The sequence below is a fragment of the Mugil cephalus genome, chromosome 11 (genome assembly GCF_022458985.1).
Source record: "Mugil cephalus isolate CIBA_MC_2020 chromosome 11, CIBA_Mcephalus_1.1, whole genome shotgun sequence".
Lineage (NCBI taxonomy): Eukaryota > Metazoa > Chordata > Actinopteri > Mugiliformes > Mugilidae > Mugil > Mugil cephalus.
In genome coordinates this window covers 12,861,681-12,881,806 of record NC_061780.1, presented here as the reverse complement: position 1 = coordinate 12,881,806, position 20,126 = coordinate 12,861,681, and the positions used below count along the sequence as shown (strand labels likewise).

Below are 20,126 nucleotides of genomic sequence, written 5' to 3'. Positions count from 1 at the left end.
AGCATTAAAGCTGAGACTAACATCACCCTGAACAGAATGTAAACTACGTATCATCCAAGAAAGCTATATTCTAATAATTGACTGACCTGAAACTCCTCCCGCAGCTGAGAGGAATTACTCTGGGAATCCACCCGCAGCATCTCTTTATAGGTGACGGCGAACTCGTTCACCAAGATGGCCGTCTCTCCGCACAGGCAGGCCTCCAGGATGGCATCGTGGATGAAGATGTACTGCTCCTGAAAGGAGGAACGGGTGACGTTATTCAGCGCTCAAGTGTGGCCACTGAGTGGATACAAAAAGTCTATTCTAGCTTCATTAAAAAAAAAAAAAGATCCTTGACACTTAGCGGAGAAAAAAAAAACTGAAGGAGAGTGCATAATAGTGCACACCACTCTATAATGGCTATACGGCTGAGATACAATCTACAGGCCGCAACTAGTGAACAATGCATTAACAGGCCATTATTGTTCAGAGGTTTCACTCCCAGCACATTTCCAAAGTCCTAGATATACCACGGTGCACGTGAAAGACAGTCGTCAACAACTGGCGTCCTTCAAAAATCGACAAGAACGAAGAGAAAAGTGGTTCATCTTCTTCTTCTGGTTGGGCTGTGAGGCTGTGGATGCGTTGTTCATTTTTTCTAGTGAACAGCACATCCAAGCCCGACAAAACTGCGCAATAACAAGCATCCAGCCTCCCAGTCTAGCATGTGGAAAATGGATTACAGTCTGATGGGATGAAAACTTGTAAAAGGTATGTTTGGCACATCAGCGAAAGAACACAACATTCACAGCGAAGGCCGGTGGTCACAGCACCACGCTTCCGGGGGCTGCTTCTCTTCAGCGGGAACTGAGGCATTAGTGAAGGCAGGAGAACTCAAGTGAATATGACGAAGCACATATATTAGAAAAGGAAAGAATAGCTTGAGCCATAAAAGATTAATGTTGTTGGAATGGCCCAGCCGGAGCTCAGCATCCTCTCATAATCCTGCTTACAGAAAATCTGTCGGGCACCTGAAGAGGACTGTGCACAGGAGAGGCGTTCACAGTTTGACAGGTCTGGAAAGTTCTTCGCCAAAAAGAGTAGTAAAAGATTCCCAAGGCGAGACGTGCCATGCTGATAGACTCGTTTTCAAGCGTTTAGACTGTGCTGTTGTAAAATGTTCACTTCGGGGTTGGGCGTTCTCATGGCATTATGTTATATTATTTTGCGTTTCTTCTTTTTATCCCCGCGATATGAACGGTAAGCGTTGCGTTGTTGTGTTGTTCGTGTGACACGTCACAATGTCTTATAAGGTTCCACACAGCTGAACGAACATAACAAAAGAGTCGGGTTAATACATAAGCACGGCTTTATGTCCATAAATAAATAATCAAATAGCGAGAAGAACAGCAGAGACGTTTCGTAACCTGCCTTGTTCTGAATTAAACATGTTAATGTTAATGTCGCATCAAGGCTCCTGGAGAATGGATACATATCTCCAAGTAAACAAACACATGCAGCGTGCATTTAATGAGCGCACCCCTGCAAATAACTACAAATGTAATAAACAGCTAAGTCAACGTCAGATTTACATAACAAGGGGCGGATATGCAAATGACCCGCACATCTAAGGAAAGGCACGTGCCTACGCAGCCCACCGACAGACAATGTGAGTCTCTTCTCTAAAACTATAGCGATGACCTTTACATAAGTCCCAGAGTGGGAGTATGCTAATGACCTCCCCTCGCTTCTTTGAATTTCCAAACAACGGGAGAGAGAAACAAATGTTTAAAAAGCAGAGGTTCTTCGGCGGGGAGAGGGGTTACAGTATCATGGCCACTGATTTAACCTGATGAATAAGTGGAATATGCGCATGAAAATGTGATGCAGATGACTCAGCGTGAATGTCAAGTGTTGCGCCGGCTGCGCCGCCGTCCTGACCTCTGTCTGGATCATGTTGATGCGTCGGGAACAGAGGGTTTTCACGCAGTTGTAGATATCCACCACGCCTTCACACTCGGCCATGTCCAACATGACGTCCAGCACGATGTAGCAGCCGGTACGGCCCGCACCCGCGCTGCAACGAAAGGGCCGTCTTTTATGAGGAAGCATTCAATTATCTGCATTTCAAGTATGATTTTTTAATTTTTTTTTTAAATATATAAGAATACAGTCAGTTATTTATGGGACCACATGAAATAATGAAGAGTCACAACCATTATGAATCAAACCAGCAGGTTAGAGGTCTGTGAAGTGTGTCCATCTCTAATCGAAGTTATACAACTATATATTTTCACATGCTGTCACAAAAAAGTAACTCAGTTTTCAGTACTTTTCCGGCATGGCGTTACCTGCAGTGGACCACCACTGGTCCAGCGTCAGGAGGCGTAGAGGCTTTCACTCTTCTTATGAAAGCCAGCAGTCCCGTGGCGTGATAGGGCACACCGTGTTCAGGCCAGGACGTGAAGTGGAACTGACGCACCTCATGCTTGGTTGAGTATCCTCTCTATGAAAAAAAATCAAACAACAAAAATGAATAAAATACGTACATACATAAAATACTAGTCTACTCGCAACCAATCCCGTTCACACAAAGACAAAGACTGGAAAAAACACGCTGCACTACAATTTAAATACATTTAAAAGAGTAAAAACTCTATCATGCAAAGATTAAATTAAATAAACAAGGTCCAGAGATGCTGTCGCCTTCTTCTCGTCCTCTCATATAAGTTGGTCTGAGTCATCCGGTGCGAGGAATCAAAACCGGAAATTCTTTTTGGAGAATCATTGACACCTAACCATTTGGGCCTTAAGCTGCTTGGAGAGACCCCCAGCTTTTTATCTGCACGCAGCTCAAAAGCAAGACAGTATGAGGGTGCGGTAGTGTGTACGGCACGGATAACCAGGAAGCAAACACACGGACGTTGGGGTAACATGCGCTGCCGACCGAAATACATCTTTTTCTGGGCAAGCCTGGGGATGGCTCCGCAGTGGAATCGACTGGATGCTAAACTGGCCCGTCAATAACCCGAAACATTTGGTCCATCACAAAGCACAAAGAAGAAACAAAGGAGGCGTCGATCTGTTGAGCGGGGGGAAAGAACAGGCAAGAACTGAAGCCAGTGTTCAAAAAAAGACTCAATGATGCAACGTGGTAGTAAACATGACCCTGTCCCAACGTGGGGAACAAGTTGCGGGCATCAAATTCAAAAATGAGCAATACAGTTTCTGAGCGTGTGGTCTTCTTTATATTTTTATTTTTACACAGAGTTTGCGTTTCGGCCTTTATTCACATTTTACTCAGCGTTTCGACTTTTTGGGGGACGGTTTTCTAAGAGCAGCCAACAGGCGCTGATCCTTGCGTTCCCCCCTGTGATAGATGTGACGTGACATTTATTTTGGTTCAATTTGAGGACAACCAGGATATTATTTTGTTGGGAGGAGGGGGAGGGGGGCGGTTTAGGTCGTCTAGTAGAGTTTGGCCTCTGGGTATCGCATGTTAGCAGCAGCTGCAGCGTGACAGACGTGCAGAAAGGAATTACTGAGGCTCCAGGGAGCTCAGGGAGGGCCGCGAGGTTTCTCCTTCTCTACTGGGAGGCTGCTGCAGTCACACAGCAATTTCTTCCTCAGTGCAAGAGATGACAAAGTAAAGCGACGCAGAGCAAAGATTTGCCGAAGACGGGAGTCCAAAAAAAGAAAGGGAAGGAGCTATGAAAAACAAGCTGTCACCAGTTCCCAAATTCGTAGCGATTTGAATAAGCAGCGGCGCGCGCCCGTGGAGAGCGAATGTGACAGTGTGATGATAATGCTGTGTTTGTGCCACTGTCACTCCGGCGCCGCTCTGAGCCCTTCCAACGAGAGATCCCCCAGGAGAGTGACAGGACGGAGGCCGTCGGGGGCAAAACACTGTAACAGTTATGTAGTAGAGACGGCAGGGGCGTCCACACAGCCACTGCTGTTAATTCCTTTCAATTTAATACGTGGACCTCAAGTCCATCAGTAGTAAGTCTCGTCGCGCTTCTCATCCCTTCCATTAATGTGCTACTTCGAATTTAAATCCCCGCTTTACATGCGTGTTACTAGGTGACGGCTCGACATGGTTTCAGAGTGACGCCGCAGCCGCAAACTGAGAAGAGTGAAATAAAAACACGTGCAAAGGTATGGCAGACAAAGAAGGCCGGAGACAATGTAAACGCGAGACGGGCTCACCCTTTCCAAGGCGAAGGTGCGGACTGTGTACTCAGCAAGTGTCTCCGTCTTGAGCAGAGTGATTTTGATGTCCCCGTACATCTCGCTGTCATCAGGCCAGTATTTACAGCATTTCACCTGTTCAGAAAGAGCAAAGCAAGTGAGCGAGTGAAACAGGAAATATTGTACTGTTTGAAGGTTGTTTTCAATGTAACATCAGGAAACTTAAACCTATTTTAAAGTATAAATTTGGAATTGATGTAAAACGCTAAATTATCTTCATTTTACTCCGACTGGTGTCTCATTGCCGTCTAAAGTAAATGATGGTCTCGACTGATTGATGAGCGTCATCTTCAGTCCGGTGGTGTCCAGCTAAAAGGTAAACCCTGTCTCACAACGAGGACGCCGGAGGCTCTGTCGTCTTTGCTTGTGGACATGAAGAGATTGAGGGAGGAAGATTGCAGGCTTAGGCCGAGGCTTGTTGGATAAATCTAAACGACCCCTCGTACGTCCGTCCTAGCACCAGTTTCGGACTCTTCCAGCCCAAAAGTCCTTTCCATCATATCTGAGACTTAAGCACTAAATTCTGAGTGAACCGCATAATAGGATGTTAATCTTTAAAGACATCTCCCATTATTAATTTTGACAATTCTCCGGAATGCGAAGGAGATAAATATTAGCTGTGCGATCAGAACTCAAAATTAAGTGACGATAATTAAGTTCATCGTTTCTTGGTTTAAGTGGAACAGAGACTTACTGGCATGACATTTAATGAGCTGAATGCGTCAAATGCTGCATGAGAACAAAAACAGCACGTTCCTGTGCAGATATTTTATCATGGAGGGCGAAGGGAGGAAAAGCACAATAATCACATAATGGCGGGAGGGATAATGAACAGGAGGGCAGCAACCATTTTATTCCAAACACCGGCCACAGTGGAGGTGATTTTTTTATTCATGTAATGGAGGTGTTATTTGGATTCGGCAACACAGACCACTTCTCATTTGTTGACCGTTCTCAGAATTGTTAGGATGGAGAACCAAATTGGATGAAGGCAAACAGCTAGAAAATGGTGTCATTTTAACCATCCACTGAGGTAATATGTTTCTCTTGCCTCGGCTGGAAAGGACGGACACTTAAATTCATGGCACCTGTTTATCCGAGGTGCAAAATAATGGCGCCACGATATAGTGCTCAGTGTATAGGAGGCAAAGCTACTGGGGCTCAACGCATGTTTATATACATCACAGGTATTTCATAGAGCATTTTATGGACCCTATAATCATTACAATGGCGATGTAAATCCGCATAACACGGCGCTGCGATTTCACAATGCTGTCACGCAGACGAATAATGGATACTCCATGCAGTGACTCTCTGTAATAGTACACAAAGATGATTCCTGATGACCAGTGGCCACTGAAAGAACAATGTACAAAAAGCTGAAGTAGTAGTTAAACAGAGGGCTGGGAAATGAATGCATTACATTTATCAATCCAATAAAAATGCTCAATAGGTTCAACAAATTAATTCCACTCACTGGCCACTTTATTAGGTACACCTCAATTGCTTGTTAACACAAATAGCTAATCAGCCAATCACATGGCTGCAGTTCAATGCATTTAGTGATGTAGAGGTGATCAAGACAACTTGCTGAAGTTGAAACCGAGCATCAGAATGGGGAAGAAAGGGGATTTAAGAGATTTTAAATGTGGTATGGTTGGAGGACCGCCCCTTGGTATGGTGTTTAAGAAACTGCTGATCTACTGGGATTTTCAAATACAACCATCTCTAGGGTTTACAGAGAGAGAAGATATCCAATGAGTGGAGTGGTGCCTTGTTGATGTGAGAGGAGAATGGGCAGACTGGTTGGAGATGATGGAAAGGCAACAGTAGGTTTCATGAACATGCCACAATGAGTTCACTGTGCTCCAACGGCCTCCACAGTCACCAGATCTCAGTCCAATAGAGCCACTTTGGGATGTGTTGGAATGGGAGATTCTCATCTTAGATGTGCAGTCGACAAATCTGCAGCAACTGTGTGATGCTTTCATGTCAATATGGACCAAAATCTCTGAGGAATGTTTCCAACACCTTGTTGAAAGTATGCCATGAAGAATTAAGGCAGTTCTGAAGGCAAAAGGAGGTCCAACTTTTTACTAGCACGGTGTACCTAATAAAGTGGCCAGTGAGTGTGTATATATATTTAATGCTGTGGAGTTGCCAGTGAGGTTATGATCCATCAGATATTGCAACATGCAGGAGAAAATTAACCTGGGAACTATTCAGGTCACTACAGAAGCTTTTCAAACACAACCACATGTGCAACAGTATACGTGGTGAGGAATATTTAAGATCAGAGCGGGATGTCAGTCCCTACGGTAGTTTCATCTTGTCGTTTCATCACATGCTGCATCAAACAGAACTGCTGCTGAATAGAAACTACATGCGACTGTAATTGGGTCAACAATTAATGATGAGATGGGGCAACAGGCGGCTTTGTTGCAGAGCAGGTGACTATCTTTATTAAAGCTGTGAAACAGGTGAAAACAGCAATCAGCACCTCTGCAGCACACTGTTTACCATATCTTCGCTTTCCATCTAGCTGTACGAGTACGGCATTGATCCTCTCTTCTAATTGTCAGGCTAAAGCAAAGTCCCCCAGTGGCATTACTGTTTTACCAGCAAGTTAACTGCAAATAAAATAAATCATCTAAGTATAGAAGCTCGTAGGCTACATTTTTGCATGCGCGGCATGGTCCTGTGAGGCCTATGACTCTCAAAGACATAAACTCCTATAAACACCACACGCATCCCTTGATGAACGTGGTATTTTTGTGAACAGCGGAGGGAGGAGGGGGGAGAGCGCTGCGCACAACTCACCCTTCCAACTTCCACCAGCTTAGTGATCATGACGATGCTGAAGCAATTTTCCTGCCACACCATCCTCCAGAAATCGTACAGAGTCTCCTGCTTGGGCCCTGTCGGGGAGAAACAACAGAGACAGAGACAAAAACAGCAGCGGCATCAAAGACTGGCCTCTCGATAAGGGAGCGCTCGCCGCGGCGAGATCTCGTATTATTGCGACCCAAGTGTCCTCCTTTCCTCAGATGGCGGGGTACTGATCTCTCAAGATTGAGCCGTCAATAAAGTTATTGGGAATTCCAGGCAGGCAGACAAAAGGGAAGGGGCGACGGGCGACAAAACAACAGCGGCGGCAGCTGATGATGAAAGCCCCGAGGACCAGCAGTCACTCACTGTCATCTGAGGAGGGAACGATTAGGAGCCAGGAATCACGTAGGAAGGAAGCTCTGCCGCTGACATCTTTTCTCTTTCAAGTTTTCATCTGCCTCTGTGTGTCTTCCTAACAGGGTTTAGTGGCGCTGGTGCGAGATAAGAAGATGAGCGCGCCACGAGTGAATCTGGGATGGGAGCGGCCCCCGGACTCGGCGGAGGGAGCAGAGGGAGCCCGACCGTCCGTCAGAAGCCACTTTGCGTCTGAGCGACGGAGGGCGAACTGAAGGTCCCCCTCTCGAGCGCGTCACCGTGCCGTGTGTCACAGAGAATGAAAAGCTATAATTAATGCGTTTAATTATTCAGCTGTTCTCATGATTAATTCAGTGACGTGACTAACGCAGCCTTCACAGGCTGATAGTCACACCATCACCTTTGGGTCTGGCGGAGAGACGGTTCTGACAAGGGGCTGTGTGTGAGTGGGCTCGTTGGTTGGATCATCTTCAGTTTATTATTTGAAGAGAAAAGGTACTCACCATACTGAATCAACGCGCACACACACACACACACACGCTATAGGCTTTCTGGGATACTCACCCTGAGTGGCGATGAAGTGGTTGGATCGATGGTAGCCCTGAAAGAGAGAAGAGGGATGACATGCTGAGTAAGCCATCTGCGCCTCGGGCACAGCTGTACGGGAGGGTTTTTTTTTTTTTTTTCTCCGCCTCGCCCCTTCCCTCTCTCCCTGTTCTCCCACTGACCCCCTCCGCGAGTTTCTTGGTACAATTCTCCAGCTCCGCCTAACCTATCGACGCCGCCGAGCCACGCCTCCGCTCTCAGTGACTCCACGGGGAGTTCGGAGCAGCTGAGGCGACATATAAACACTGCGCCCTGATAAACTGCTGATGAATCTCTAAAGAAAAAAAAAAAAAAAAGTGATTCCTACAGCAGTTCAGACTGGAGTGAACAACGCCTGAATTGCTGTGACAGTTTAATAAAGACATGATAAAAGAAAGGCGCGTACTTTTTTTTTTATTTCAGATGTCCGATTTATTCATCCATCTCCTGCTCAGAGTGCCGCCTCATAAAAAACGAATCAGTTTTCATTTAAAATCCTGCATCGATCCGGCATAGCATTAAGACCACCTATCTAATATTGTGTAGGTGTCAGTCGTGCCTCCAAAACAGCTGTGACTCATCAGAGAATGGACATGGGTCTTCTGAGGGTGCCCTGTGGTGTCTCGTAACAGGATGTTATCAGTGGGGGTCAGTTTAGTGAATTTGGAGGCCAGGTGTCATCAAGGAGTGTCACTACTATGGGGTGGGGGTGTCTATTCTAGTCTTGATGGGTGTTACATGTCTAAGTCCACATGTTGATTTGTCACAAGATGGTCAATGTTATTCACTTCTGCAGTTAGTGGTCATAATGTTATACCGGATCGGTGTATATGCACTGGCATAACCTTTTTTTTTTTTGGAAAACAGGAAAATCTACCACTCTTGTCACAAGTCAAACACAAATCGACATTGAGAGGCTTTTAAATCTAAATCATATTATGCACATTGAAACACTCTAACACCTATATACTGTGACAGCCTTTGTGGGTATGGGGTGATTATGAACAAACAATGAGATGCCACTTCTACAGCCTTGAGGGGGAAAAGACACGACGAGGACCACCTGATGGAATCTGAAGCGCAGACACACCGTGCAAAGAAATCCCTCCTCCTGGAAATAAGTTAACCTCTCAAGGTAAAAGAGACCCCTGTCTCCGAGATCCGATGAAAACATCATGGATTTTGCGGTTCACTGAGTGGAGAAGGCGGGCCAGGAATGATCTAAAATAAACTCCCCGAGCCCACCGGCTCTCATCAAATCAGTATGATGCAGCAATCCATGTCGATAACGTTTTTATCTTTTTTTTTTTTTTTGCGGAGGGCATCATCTTCTTAATATGTCCAGTCCGACCACATGGCTGATGGATTGCTCTGCTGAATAGCATCCAGTCAGATAAACGGAGGGACATGTTTGAAATGGAGATGGATGACCAGTGCTGTGAGGCCTGCTATCCACAATTCCTCAGACCCTGGCCAAACTCTATCAGCATGAATGCCACCACTCCTCCGCCTGAGACAGTCGCCATGGTAACTAAACTTCCTGATTCTTGGCCACTTATGAGAACTAACAAAGACAGCAGGGGCCTCTGTTCGGAGGAGGACACATCTCCTTGTGTTTTAGCTCGCTGGCTAAAAGGGCGTGCTTTTTCTCCCTCTGTCTAATGTGCACAGACCCGAAACACTCTGAGCTTTGAGCATTTGTGGATAGAGGACAGCGGAGAGAGAAGAGGGGAGTAGCGAGAGAGGAGGGGAAAATAGCAAAAATAGTGCGATGGCAGGCAGAAGAACGAGCAGTTAAGTACTTACTTCCCTGTTAATCCGAATCTACAGGGTCCAAGGTCGAGGAAGTGGGGTGGGGAGTAGAAAAAGAAGACATATAGGCTAGTTAATGAAAGAAGCTGTAGGAGTTACGGTTACAGACAGATGGGAGGTCTGTGTGTGTGTGTGTGTTTGTGCATGTGTGCATATGTTTATGTGAGCAAAGCTTGAGCTTCATGGCAGCACACCTGTTCCATGTGAATTTACGACCTGAGGCCACCGCCCTTCGTGGTTATTTTTACAAATCAAAAGTATTTCTAGTTTTTCCCCGCTGAATTCGCATTAAAGATTTTCTTTTCACCGTGCGTCTCACGCATATGTTATGCCACTAATCAGAAAACGACACGCTTATTTACTGCTCAAATTAACGCCAACAGCCTCTGCATTTCATTTCACGTTGGAAGGGCTCCCTACACGATCAGGGCTCGTTTAAGAAACGTGCTGTGACGTGCAACTCGTGAAATTATCTCCATTTAGGTCCGGCGAAAGCTCTAATTTCTAATTTGAAGTAATTAGCCTGGAAAAAATTTTGCCTGAATAATATTTGAGCGTGGCCAGAGTGTGAAGTTAAGCGTGGACCCGCGGGTGAGGCCGGCTGAGGAAACGCTAACGCGTGTGTGCAGTGGGCCGCACAGCGCCGACGAAAAACCCACAAGCTGGGAAACATTTCTGTCTGAAGCACCGGGCGAGCGGGTTTTCGCTCATCTGAGTCCAGCATCCGGTTCTTTATTGAGCTACTCTTGAAGTATTTCTCAGTCGTATTAAACATTCATGACTTAATAAGCAATAGTCAAAGCTCAATCTATTATTGATTAAGAGCTACACTGAAAAATAACTCATGTGGGCGCCGGCTGATCAGATTTGCTAATATCCTGGCGGCCGCAAACCGTCCAAAGATTTGCATTAATGGAAAAATTAAAAGTAACAATATGAATATGAATAAATGCTACTGCTGTTTGCACTCAAAGGATTAAACAGTTTGACAGTGCATGTTGGCTACTTTTTGATAGCGACATCCACCGAACTGCTCTGCTCTCCATCTTTGGAGTAGGTGCGGGGAGCTAATCGTATGCAAAGCTTTGCACCTCTTCAAGCAGCATGCACGCCAACAAGGCGAACGATCGTGCATCAAGTGACAGGGAAAGAAGAAGCGGAGAACTCGCGCCTCCGTACTGGAAGCAGTTATCATTTTCGGAGGGGTGTGCATGTGCATGGGGGGATGGAGGACTTTTCCATTTAACCTCTGTTGAAATAATCACAGCCTGTCCAAAAACATGCACCACTGCTGCTAAGTAGTTACAATTCACCTAGCGAGGTCAGCCCCGTCTGAGGGTAACATCGCTGACACAGACACTGCAGTAGTAGCTGCTGAGTGGTGTTTTCCCTCTAATGCCCGCACCTCTGCGCCCTAAACGCTAATGGAGACCCTCACAATAACCACGGCCTAACAGCAGGCCTGGTTTTTAATGCCCTCTCAATGTAATGAACTCTCTAAAAGCGTCTCACCGCCGGCTTTTTCTCCGCGGAGAAATAAAGGAGAGGAAAAAAGCTGTGTAGTGTCAAGCATTTTGATGATACAATTTGGCCAAAAGGAGGAATCCACCAAAAACAAAGCCGTACTCGCTAATATTCTTTTGTCAAAAAAAAGCTCAAGTAAATAAGATCGGTTGTTCTGTTTTTTTTTCCCCAAATACGCTTTGGCATTGAGAGCCTCAGACAGACGTGGGAGCACATCAGCGTGCTTCAGCTCCTCATAGAGTGCCACATTTACTTTACACTAGTCCCGGTGAGACGGGCGCAAAATAAATCTTGTGAGACAAAGAAATTGTATCAGACTGACAGAGCTCTCCAGACATTACTCAAACGAACCTCGACACATGAGGACTGAGACAGATTCACGGGGGAACCCAGGATACGGGGTTTTGTGTTCGCAGGATTTTGATTTCCTTCAGTCAAAAAGCTCGACTAAACTGTCGCCATCTGAACGTGCACTCCTATTTGCTGGATAAACACGGACCCCGCTAGCTTTTATGAATGAGGACACGCATGAATGAGACTGTGTGAGACATATTAGCGACACGTACATGTGTTTTCGCATGGTCGGTGAGGATGTTAACTGCAGCGCTGCATGTCAGTGGTTGGCTTGGGTGAACGGTGGAAAGGATCATCTCCTCCCAGCCCAACCCACAGATATTGAATAACGACAATGGTGTCTATTTAATTTAGGTGGATTTGTGGCATCTTACAGAAAGGTTCATTTCCTGCTGCCAAGCATCAAAAATGCATTCATTCCACCACTGTGTTTTAATAAAAGTGATAGCAGAGGCGGTCTGGGTCAGGGATCCTGTGCGGCAATTGACGTAAAGCATGGCATCTGGCAGAACACTATCAGGAAGGGGGGGGGGTGTCTGATTGGATGAAAGCTTCCAGGTGAAAAGTGGGGCAGCAGACTGGTGGGCTTACAGGAATGAGAGAGATGGACTTTGCGGGGCGTGAGCGACAGAGACTCGGCGGAGGCTGTTTGTGCCGCGTATCGAACAGAGGCAGGAAAAAAACAGGATTAGACTCACGTCAATGTAGTTTGCATTAATGTAGTCGGAGTTGGGGTCCCCCAGGAGAGGATGGAGCTTCACTCTGTGGCGATCATCTGAGCCAGACAAAAATAAATGAGGCGGGAATACGAGGCAGTCGCAGCATTTTGTTTTTTGACGCGGAGGTAAATGTTTAATGATTACTCACATCCCAGCAAGGTGTCATGTCTCCCTTTGGTCTTGTCCTTCTTCTTTGTGCAGTCCCAGCCATCAAAGAAGCTCTGCGGAGATGGAGAGTCGCTGTCAGATTTTCAGGAGCTCTTTGCAGCAACAATCAACACATCTTAGACAAACAACGATTACAGTTTCATATTTTCTGTGTGTTCTGGGTTGTTACGTGGCCAGCGTGATAGCCATCAGCGCATCTCTCAAAACGCAGCGTTAAGCTCAGATCAAGTGTCTCCGGCGGGAAAGGATCTGTAGCTTGATATGTGATTAAACAAAAGCTGTGAGCCTCGTATGTCTTTGTCTGATTCCCCCTAAATGCTGTGTGCCAGCGTCTCAAGTGATAAATCCATTAAAATAATGGGAGAATTAGGCGCACAGAGCAGACTCTAAGCGTTTGGACAGGCTTCGCTACTTCAGGCTTCAGTGCATCCGCTTGCAGCACGCTCACAATCCTGCACAGCATATAGGAAGATCACAACATTCAGAGGTTCATAAGTTAGAAGAGCAACTTGCCAGATATACATGAAGTCAAACAAAATCGTAATGTTTCGCGAAAATGCCCTTCCTTATCAGCTACTGCCTCAAGTCTTGACGGCTTGTGAAACCCTCCCATCACAGCAGCTCGCTGCCTGCCGCCCCGGCCGAGCGCGCGGTAACTATGCAACAGGTGAGATTAAAAAAAAAAAAAAAAAAAAAGATAAATAAATAAAGCCGCGGTCAAGGCAAACACGGCTCCGGACGTTATCGGGGCTCAGAGCAATGTTTGTCTTTATGCCGGGGAAATAAAGCTCTAGCCTCAGTTGTTTGGCACAATACAGAGGCCATTAAAATAGCCCCCTCCACCCCCACCCCGCCACCTCCCCTCCTCTGAACCCTTTTACGGGTCGCACATCCTTTCAAAAAGTAGAAATATTTCAGTCAGCAACCCTGCCACCATTACCACTGTAAACTGCCATAAAAATAATACATAAAAAAAACCCCAAAAAAACAGAACAAGTATGCGAGGTATAAATTGCTGGAACATTATATCTTGTTTGTTGTTTTCTGAACGTTGATATATACAGTACACCAACCAATCAGCGCTGATATGAGAGCGAAGGTGGGGGGGGGGCTATCTACCACCTGCATGGTAGAAGGCTTTTAGCTGCATTATAATACCCCCCCAGCCCCCCATTCCCTATCATCCGCCTGTCTGCATGGATGCACTAAGAAGCGTTTACTCTCACAAGTCGTCATAAGTCATTTTGGGGCTAAATTAAGCCCCTATTAGATCTCAGAACCAATACACACACACACACACACACACACACACACACACACACACACACACACACACACACACACACACACAGACACACACAGACACACACACACACACACATCTGCACCAGTCTGAACCCAGTGGTTTCCAGCCCCGGGCGGAATTTGGTGAAACTCTGCCCAAGTCTGCATGCTGAGCAGGAGATTACAATGAGGTTTCCCCCCACAGAGAGCCAAGAACCAGCTAAATCCTGCCTGGGATTACACCCTCCTCCTCCTCACTTTTTTTTTCCCTCCTCTTTTCATCGCGCTCCCTCTCCGTGTCTGTCTCCTCTCTGGATCCCTCGTTCCCGTTGCCTCGTTCAACTTCTCCCCTCCACCCCTCCTTACATTTTTTGACATCAGACCTCTGAGCGCTCTTTATTTCTCTCCTCCCACCACTCCTCCGCCGGGTCCTCTAGAGAGAGGAGAGAGGCGGGAAGATGAAAGAAAATCGCGAGAGAATGATAGTATGTTGAAGGGAAGGGAAAACAAGACGCAGACCGGTGGAGGATTGATTAGAAAAAAAAACCCTCACTTGCAGGGATCAGCGGGTTGCGGTGGATCAAAGGGATCTCATAAAGTGAGATGAAGCAAATTATGATAGAGTTTAATACAGATTACTGGACTTTTAACACAGTATCAACATCTCAGTAACCGTCCCGCTTTGACCTGTTACTTTTTCACCCCCATAATTCTTTTAAGGCTCCAGTGAATCACGAGCCTCTGAGTGATGAGATTTGTAATCCCGCAACATTCACGTCACAATCCAATCACAAATGTCTGATGTGTTAAACTCCCAGAAAAAAACAGAACAGAATATTCAAGTTAAAAAAAAAGGAAAAAAAAAAGGAAGTCAGTGATGGGCAGAAAGTGTTATATGTTATAATGTGAGCCCAGTAACTGAATCCGTGTTTCAGTGAGTCCATCATCCTCTCTAACCCCAGCCTCCAGGTGCAAAGGGTTATATTGAGAATGTTTAGTTCTCCAGTAAAGCTCTGTGTTGTTTACTCGTAAGCCTCTGCCGTGGGAATATGACCGTAGCGACAGTAGACGCCGCACATACAAGCCCCCCTTTTACAACCCACTGTAAATTCTTCATCAGTGTTTTTTTTTTTACAGAACACAGGTACTCCTCAGGGAAATAAAAACTTATTCCTGCCAAGGGAGTGTAATATGATACTCCTCATCATTTTCCCTCATAATAGAGAGAGACACTCCATCAAAACGCACACTCTTACCACAAATATACAAGAAAAAAAAAAAGAAAAACACACCGAGCTCCGTATTGATTTTTTTTGAGTGTGTTTTGCCTGAGAGGGACAGTTTAATGAGTCTACAAGCAGAGTTCCAGAGGGGGGAAGCCATGAACCAGAGACAAAAGACGCTTTCTCTTTTTCTTCGTGAATGCCACAGGCCGCGGGTGACAAGAGATGGACTCCCTCCCCACCCCCCCGGGGTGCGAGCTCAACTCTCGGCAGCAGTCGCTCCACCGGGGAGAGGTATTCAGAGGTTCGGGTCCTTCATTATGTACCGCGAATCAAACAGCTACAGATAGCAGCCGCAGCAGCAGCAGGAGGGGGTGAAAGAAGCAAAACAAATACGTCTGTACTTAGCGTTCAATCAAGAAACCCCACCACCACCACCACAGTGAACTGCTGCAAAACAACCAAGCTGTGATTTGCCAAGTAAAATCAAGTGAATTACAATAAACAAAAGCGGTGACACAGGTAGAATGGAGACAGTGCATGGAAAAGTCCTGGACAATGAACTGGCTAATTACAGGTGATCTGCTTCAGTTCATCACGATGAGTTTTATCCGTGTTTCAAAGGGATAAGTTCGCTCCTTTTTAGCTTCGGTGAATTAAAGAGCATTGCCCGTGTGCGCAATCCCTGTGTGACGGAGAGCTGGAAACGAAACATTTAAGGCATTACCATATTTCAGTTAGACGCCTGGTGCTGCAAATGTTGTATTACAGCAGCGAGATTTAGTTAGAGTCTGCGATGGCAGCTCTGAACTCATCGCTCCCTGCAGACACGTTACATATAGATATAGAGGAGCGATGAGTGACTGCCTCCCCTCCGGAGCCTACAGGTGGATGCTGGGGTGTGATGGAGGGGCTGAAAGGGAGCGGGCGGCACCTCGGAGCAGGGGCGGCATTGGCACAAGGAGAATGAGGCATGTCACAAGCGTTATGTATCAGAGCAGCTCGAGCCGGCTGCAGGCGTCACTCGGTGTGGTTTAGTAATGTGTTTTTAATAGTTTAATGGTGCTCTATGACACAGATGAATACGTTGAACTTCAGGCTCCTGCATGATCAATTCGTTGCCATTCTCTCTCTCGCTCTCTTTTTTTTTTTTTTCTTACGCTGGATTTTGTTTTCGCGCTGAGAAAAACCTTGGAAACCCTGTCAGAACGATGAGCTCGGTCACTGTGGACCATCAGCAAACTCCCGCGCCGGCGTCTGACATCCGAACATCAATCCAAGAGAATTACACATTTCGCATTTCCACCGCCAGTCTGAGGAATCAAATGAGGTAAGTTGCGCCTGTGGCCTGCACGGTTCGCGGCGGAACGGCTCCATGCATCGCCGTCTGAAAAATTTCTTCAGCAAATGATAGACAATTTCAATGGCGACATATATCGTGAAGGGAGGCAAATACTGATCTCGCCAGAGGGAGGGGAGGTGGTTATTTGGAGGCTAGAAGGAACGGAAGCCAAGAGCTTTTTTTTTTCCCCCTACACATTTCTCCGTCTGTACCTTTTCATCCATCTTCTCTTCCCACTCAGCGTTCCCAGACCACCCCTCCCTCTCCCTGCCACCCTGCAATCTGCCAGCAGCGGACGGGGAGCTCACTAGGTAGAGCCGGAGACGTTTAACCTCATCAGGCCCGCCGTCACAACCGAGGTCTTCTCCGGGCCCAAATGAGGATGATTTATTCTCAGCCACAACGACGGGGTGATCCAGATGTCTTTTTAACCTAGGTAATTAATTTCAGTGGGTGCTGAGGAGGCCACATGGGTGATTTCAGATTGATGGCCTCCCACACCCCTCTGACGAGAACCACTCTAGCTAACATGGCCTCTTTAAGCTAGCAGTTATCCGCAACGCATATTTATTGGACATGATCACTCTTACGACTCCCAGTAAAGACAACCAAGCTACTGCATTTTAGGGACTTTACGACGAGACAAACCACAGTGCTGAAGGTGACCCCATCGAACTCTCTCTGGTCGACATTTTCCGTGGCCAGGGCAGAAGCTCCACTGTTACAGCATATGCCCGACACGCTCTAACATTTTTCATCAATGCGCACCCTCTGACTAGTGTACCTTGCTCTACATGGGATCTTTGAGCAATGTTGCAAATTGAGGTCAACACTCGAACTAGGACATGTCCAAGAGGTGACACCTTCCAGCTGCCACAGAAGCACATGGGAGGAAGAGAAAGAAGCGTTCTGCTGTGAGTTTAACCCAGTTATTGTGCTATAAAGAGGATGGATGGATGGATGGATGGATGGATGGATGGATGGATGGATGGATGGATGGATGGATGGATGGCTTCCAATTCTGGCTCATTCGTGGATTCATTAGTTTAATCCACAGATTCTATTCACTGAGGATCAGTTTCAGTAGAGACCGTTACCTCGTACAACGCGGAGCAAAGCAGACAGGACTGCTTTATTTTCCGTGTGCCTATGACTCCAACAACACTCCACACCTCTGAAGTTCATCAGTCACAACAGTTTCAACATGACACTTTCCACGGAACAAACACCACAGAGGAAACACTTCACTCCCCGTGAAAACCAAGGTGCCGTAACATCGCTAGCAAAACCTGTTAAACGAAACAAATTAAAGTTATTCACTCAGGAAGTCACGTACACGTGAAGGTAACTCGACTTGCTTGCTCATTTGCAGCATGGAAAGTAATCGTGCCGCCGATCGCAACTCCGCCACCTTAAAGAGGCGCGGCGATGTAGTTAAACCGTTTCCGTGAAAAGAGAGGAAAAGCAGGAGTAGCGTAACCAAGCTGTGGAGAAGGGAGGTCTGGGTGCTGGATACCAAGCTAATCGAGCTTGGTTACAGTCACCATTTAATTCAAACACTCATTCTTATTAAGTGTGGATCATGAGAAATGCACAATCTGGCACATTATGTAGCGAAATGTTCAATATATTATATAGGATATATAGCAATATCCTGTCTTTTGTATATAAAGTTCGGTATATCAGTTCTGTATAACAATGGCACATTGATCACCAGTGAGATTCCATAACAAAATAAACTGAAGGAAGGACAACGTGTGCCACAGAGGTCGACTGCAGCACACTTTCATTTCCACTACATTTTTATTTCTGCTTTTTTTTATGTCTTCTGTCTTTTACTGTGTGTTATTCATTCATATTTATACCACGTCTTGAGATTTCTATGCCAGAAATTCAAAATCAGGTACAGACATTTACAGATATAGGTTATTCAAATAGAAAATAGGCAAAATGGCAGAAAGGCTTTAATTTTAATGGTGAATCATCCCTGCCGTCAGGGCCTGAACAGTTTGTTCAGTGGATCAATTACATGTTGTTAAACATACCCTGAAAACAGGCTATTTGAGAACACAATCACGGTATGCAGACATTTTACCATACGCGATTCTTCCCAGTAATGCGCTCCTAAAAGCCCTCTCTTCTAAATGTCCAGAGTACTAGTGCGTCAGCAGCAATACTTTTTACTGCGAGTTCATTTCAGGCTGTGTGAGTGCCGCGGTAATAGCCGTCTTTGTTGTTCTATAATGTCAGCGTGTGGGGAAAGAGCCTAATAGCGCCATTTCACCTCATATTCTTGTTTAAAGCCGTAGCCCTCGGCAGTCTTCATCTGGTTGATGTGCTGGAGGAGATCAGCCACTCGGACGGCAGGGTGGAGCTGACCCGTGTGGTAGGGGGAGCCTTTGCGCCCGCACTGGTGCCTCGGGGAGCCGCCCAGGAGGCTGCTGGCCTCATTCACCGAGCTCCGGGCGTCACCTGAATCAAACACATCTGCGGCGTCAGTCAGAATCTGGAGCTTAAAAATTCATGAACGAGACGGGTTACGATGTAAAAAACATTAACCAACATCTGTAGCAGTCGGGGCTGTTAGCGTCACATAATGGCGCGGTGCATGCCGACGCTGTCAGTCAAACAGCGTGCATGTAACAAGCACGTCGTTGTGATTGGCTGTCTCAGTAAAATGCGTCTTCAAAGCAGATTGCTTGCAGACGCGACAGCAGCGCTGCCTCGGAGAACGTGTGAAACAGACCAGGATCTGTTCTCTAGCTAAACACATTTGTCTTTCCGTCTGTGTGAAACTAACAACGTAAGAAAACAGAGGAACACGAAAACTACTGACATGAATTGCAATCATTTGTTTTGTCTTGACTTGTCTTTGTTTTTTTTGCTATTTTGTGAGATTCCTTATGTTTGTCAGCGAACAGCTGACTGTAACTCATCGGGAAGAACGTTCTTCACAGGATGATAGCAATCTCTGAGACATTTGTGGACTGAGTGATGGATGATGCGCGTAAGATTCGACACTGCATTATGTAACTCTGATGAGCTTGTAGATTTTACGTTGTCCCCCCCGTGCAGGTTTTATACGAGCCTTACTTCGTGTGCCGCACGTGTGCGCGTCCATGAACGAGAGGGCCATCCTCTCATCCTCCTGCAGGGTGCTCTGGTCTGTGAAACTGCGCTCCATGGAGCCCATATGGCTCTTCTCCTGGCGGTAGGTAATGGGCGTCTTATTCATGTTCACCGGTTTCCTGGCAGCGGGCGAGGGAGAGGACAGAGAGATTGTTACGAACGGAGACGGAAAAGGGGAGAAAAAGACAAAGTCACGTTGAGGAAGGAAGAACACGAAGGTTAACGCTAAAGAATAAACAGAAACAGTGAGAAGAAAAGAGGACAAAGAGGCTTTATTGTGATTGACAGCCAGAGCACAAGCATGTATATGGTGGACCACGAAACGATGGAAAAGCAAAGAGGTGGAGTCACTTACGGATAATAAGAGTGGTAGTCCCTTCTGGTAAGAGTGCCGGAGAAGGAGGGGGGAAAAAAATCATGAAAAATAAGAGATGTAAGATGAAAGCAATGTCAGCTGAGGGCAGAATGCATTGATTACAGTGACAGCCACCCTCGCATGCAGGCGGCCGCATGACACATGGAGGCGACTCGTGCAGGTGCTGACGGACC

The 20,126-nt window shown here is 46.3% G+C and overlaps 1 protein-coding gene across 7 annotated transcripts in view; it reads right to left on the bottom strand.

Annotated features, from left to right (window-relative positions):
- ptprub (protein tyrosine phosphatase receptor type Ub) overlaps positions 1 to 20,126 on the bottom strand; it is a 160,571-nt gene that overhangs the window by 10,599 nt on the left and 129,846 nt on the right. Inside the window, exons 15-26 of one of the 7 annotated variants that reach the window (XM_047597752.1) lie at positions 19,933 to 19,956; positions 19,542 to 19,696; positions 18,733 to 18,935; positions 12,580 to 12,652; positions 12,411 to 12,487; positions 9,829 to 9,846; positions 8,002 to 8,038; positions 7,054 to 7,151; positions 4,192 to 4,308; positions 2,334 to 2,488; positions 1,924 to 2,059; positions 87 to 236 (exon numbers count right to left, since the gene is read on the bottom strand). In XM_047597752.1, the coding sequence (XP_047453708.1) occupies positions 87 to 236; positions 1,924 to 2,059; positions 2,334 to 2,488; positions 4,192 to 4,308; positions 7,054 to 7,151; positions 8,002 to 8,038; positions 9,829 to 9,846; positions 12,411 to 12,487; positions 12,580 to 12,652; positions 18,733 to 18,935; positions 19,542 to 19,696; positions 19,933 to 19,956 (1,243 nt within the window). The remainder of the gene's footprint in view (positions 1 to 86; positions 237 to 1,923; positions 2,060 to 2,333; positions 2,489 to 4,191; positions 4,309 to 7,053; positions 7,152 to 8,001; positions 8,039 to 9,828; positions 9,847 to 12,410; positions 12,488 to 12,579; positions 12,653 to 18,732; positions 18,936 to 19,541; positions 19,697 to 19,932; positions 19,957 to 20,126) is intronic. The other 6 variants (XM_047597753.1, XM_047597755.1, XM_047597756.1 and 3 more) reach the window with 6 other exon arrangements.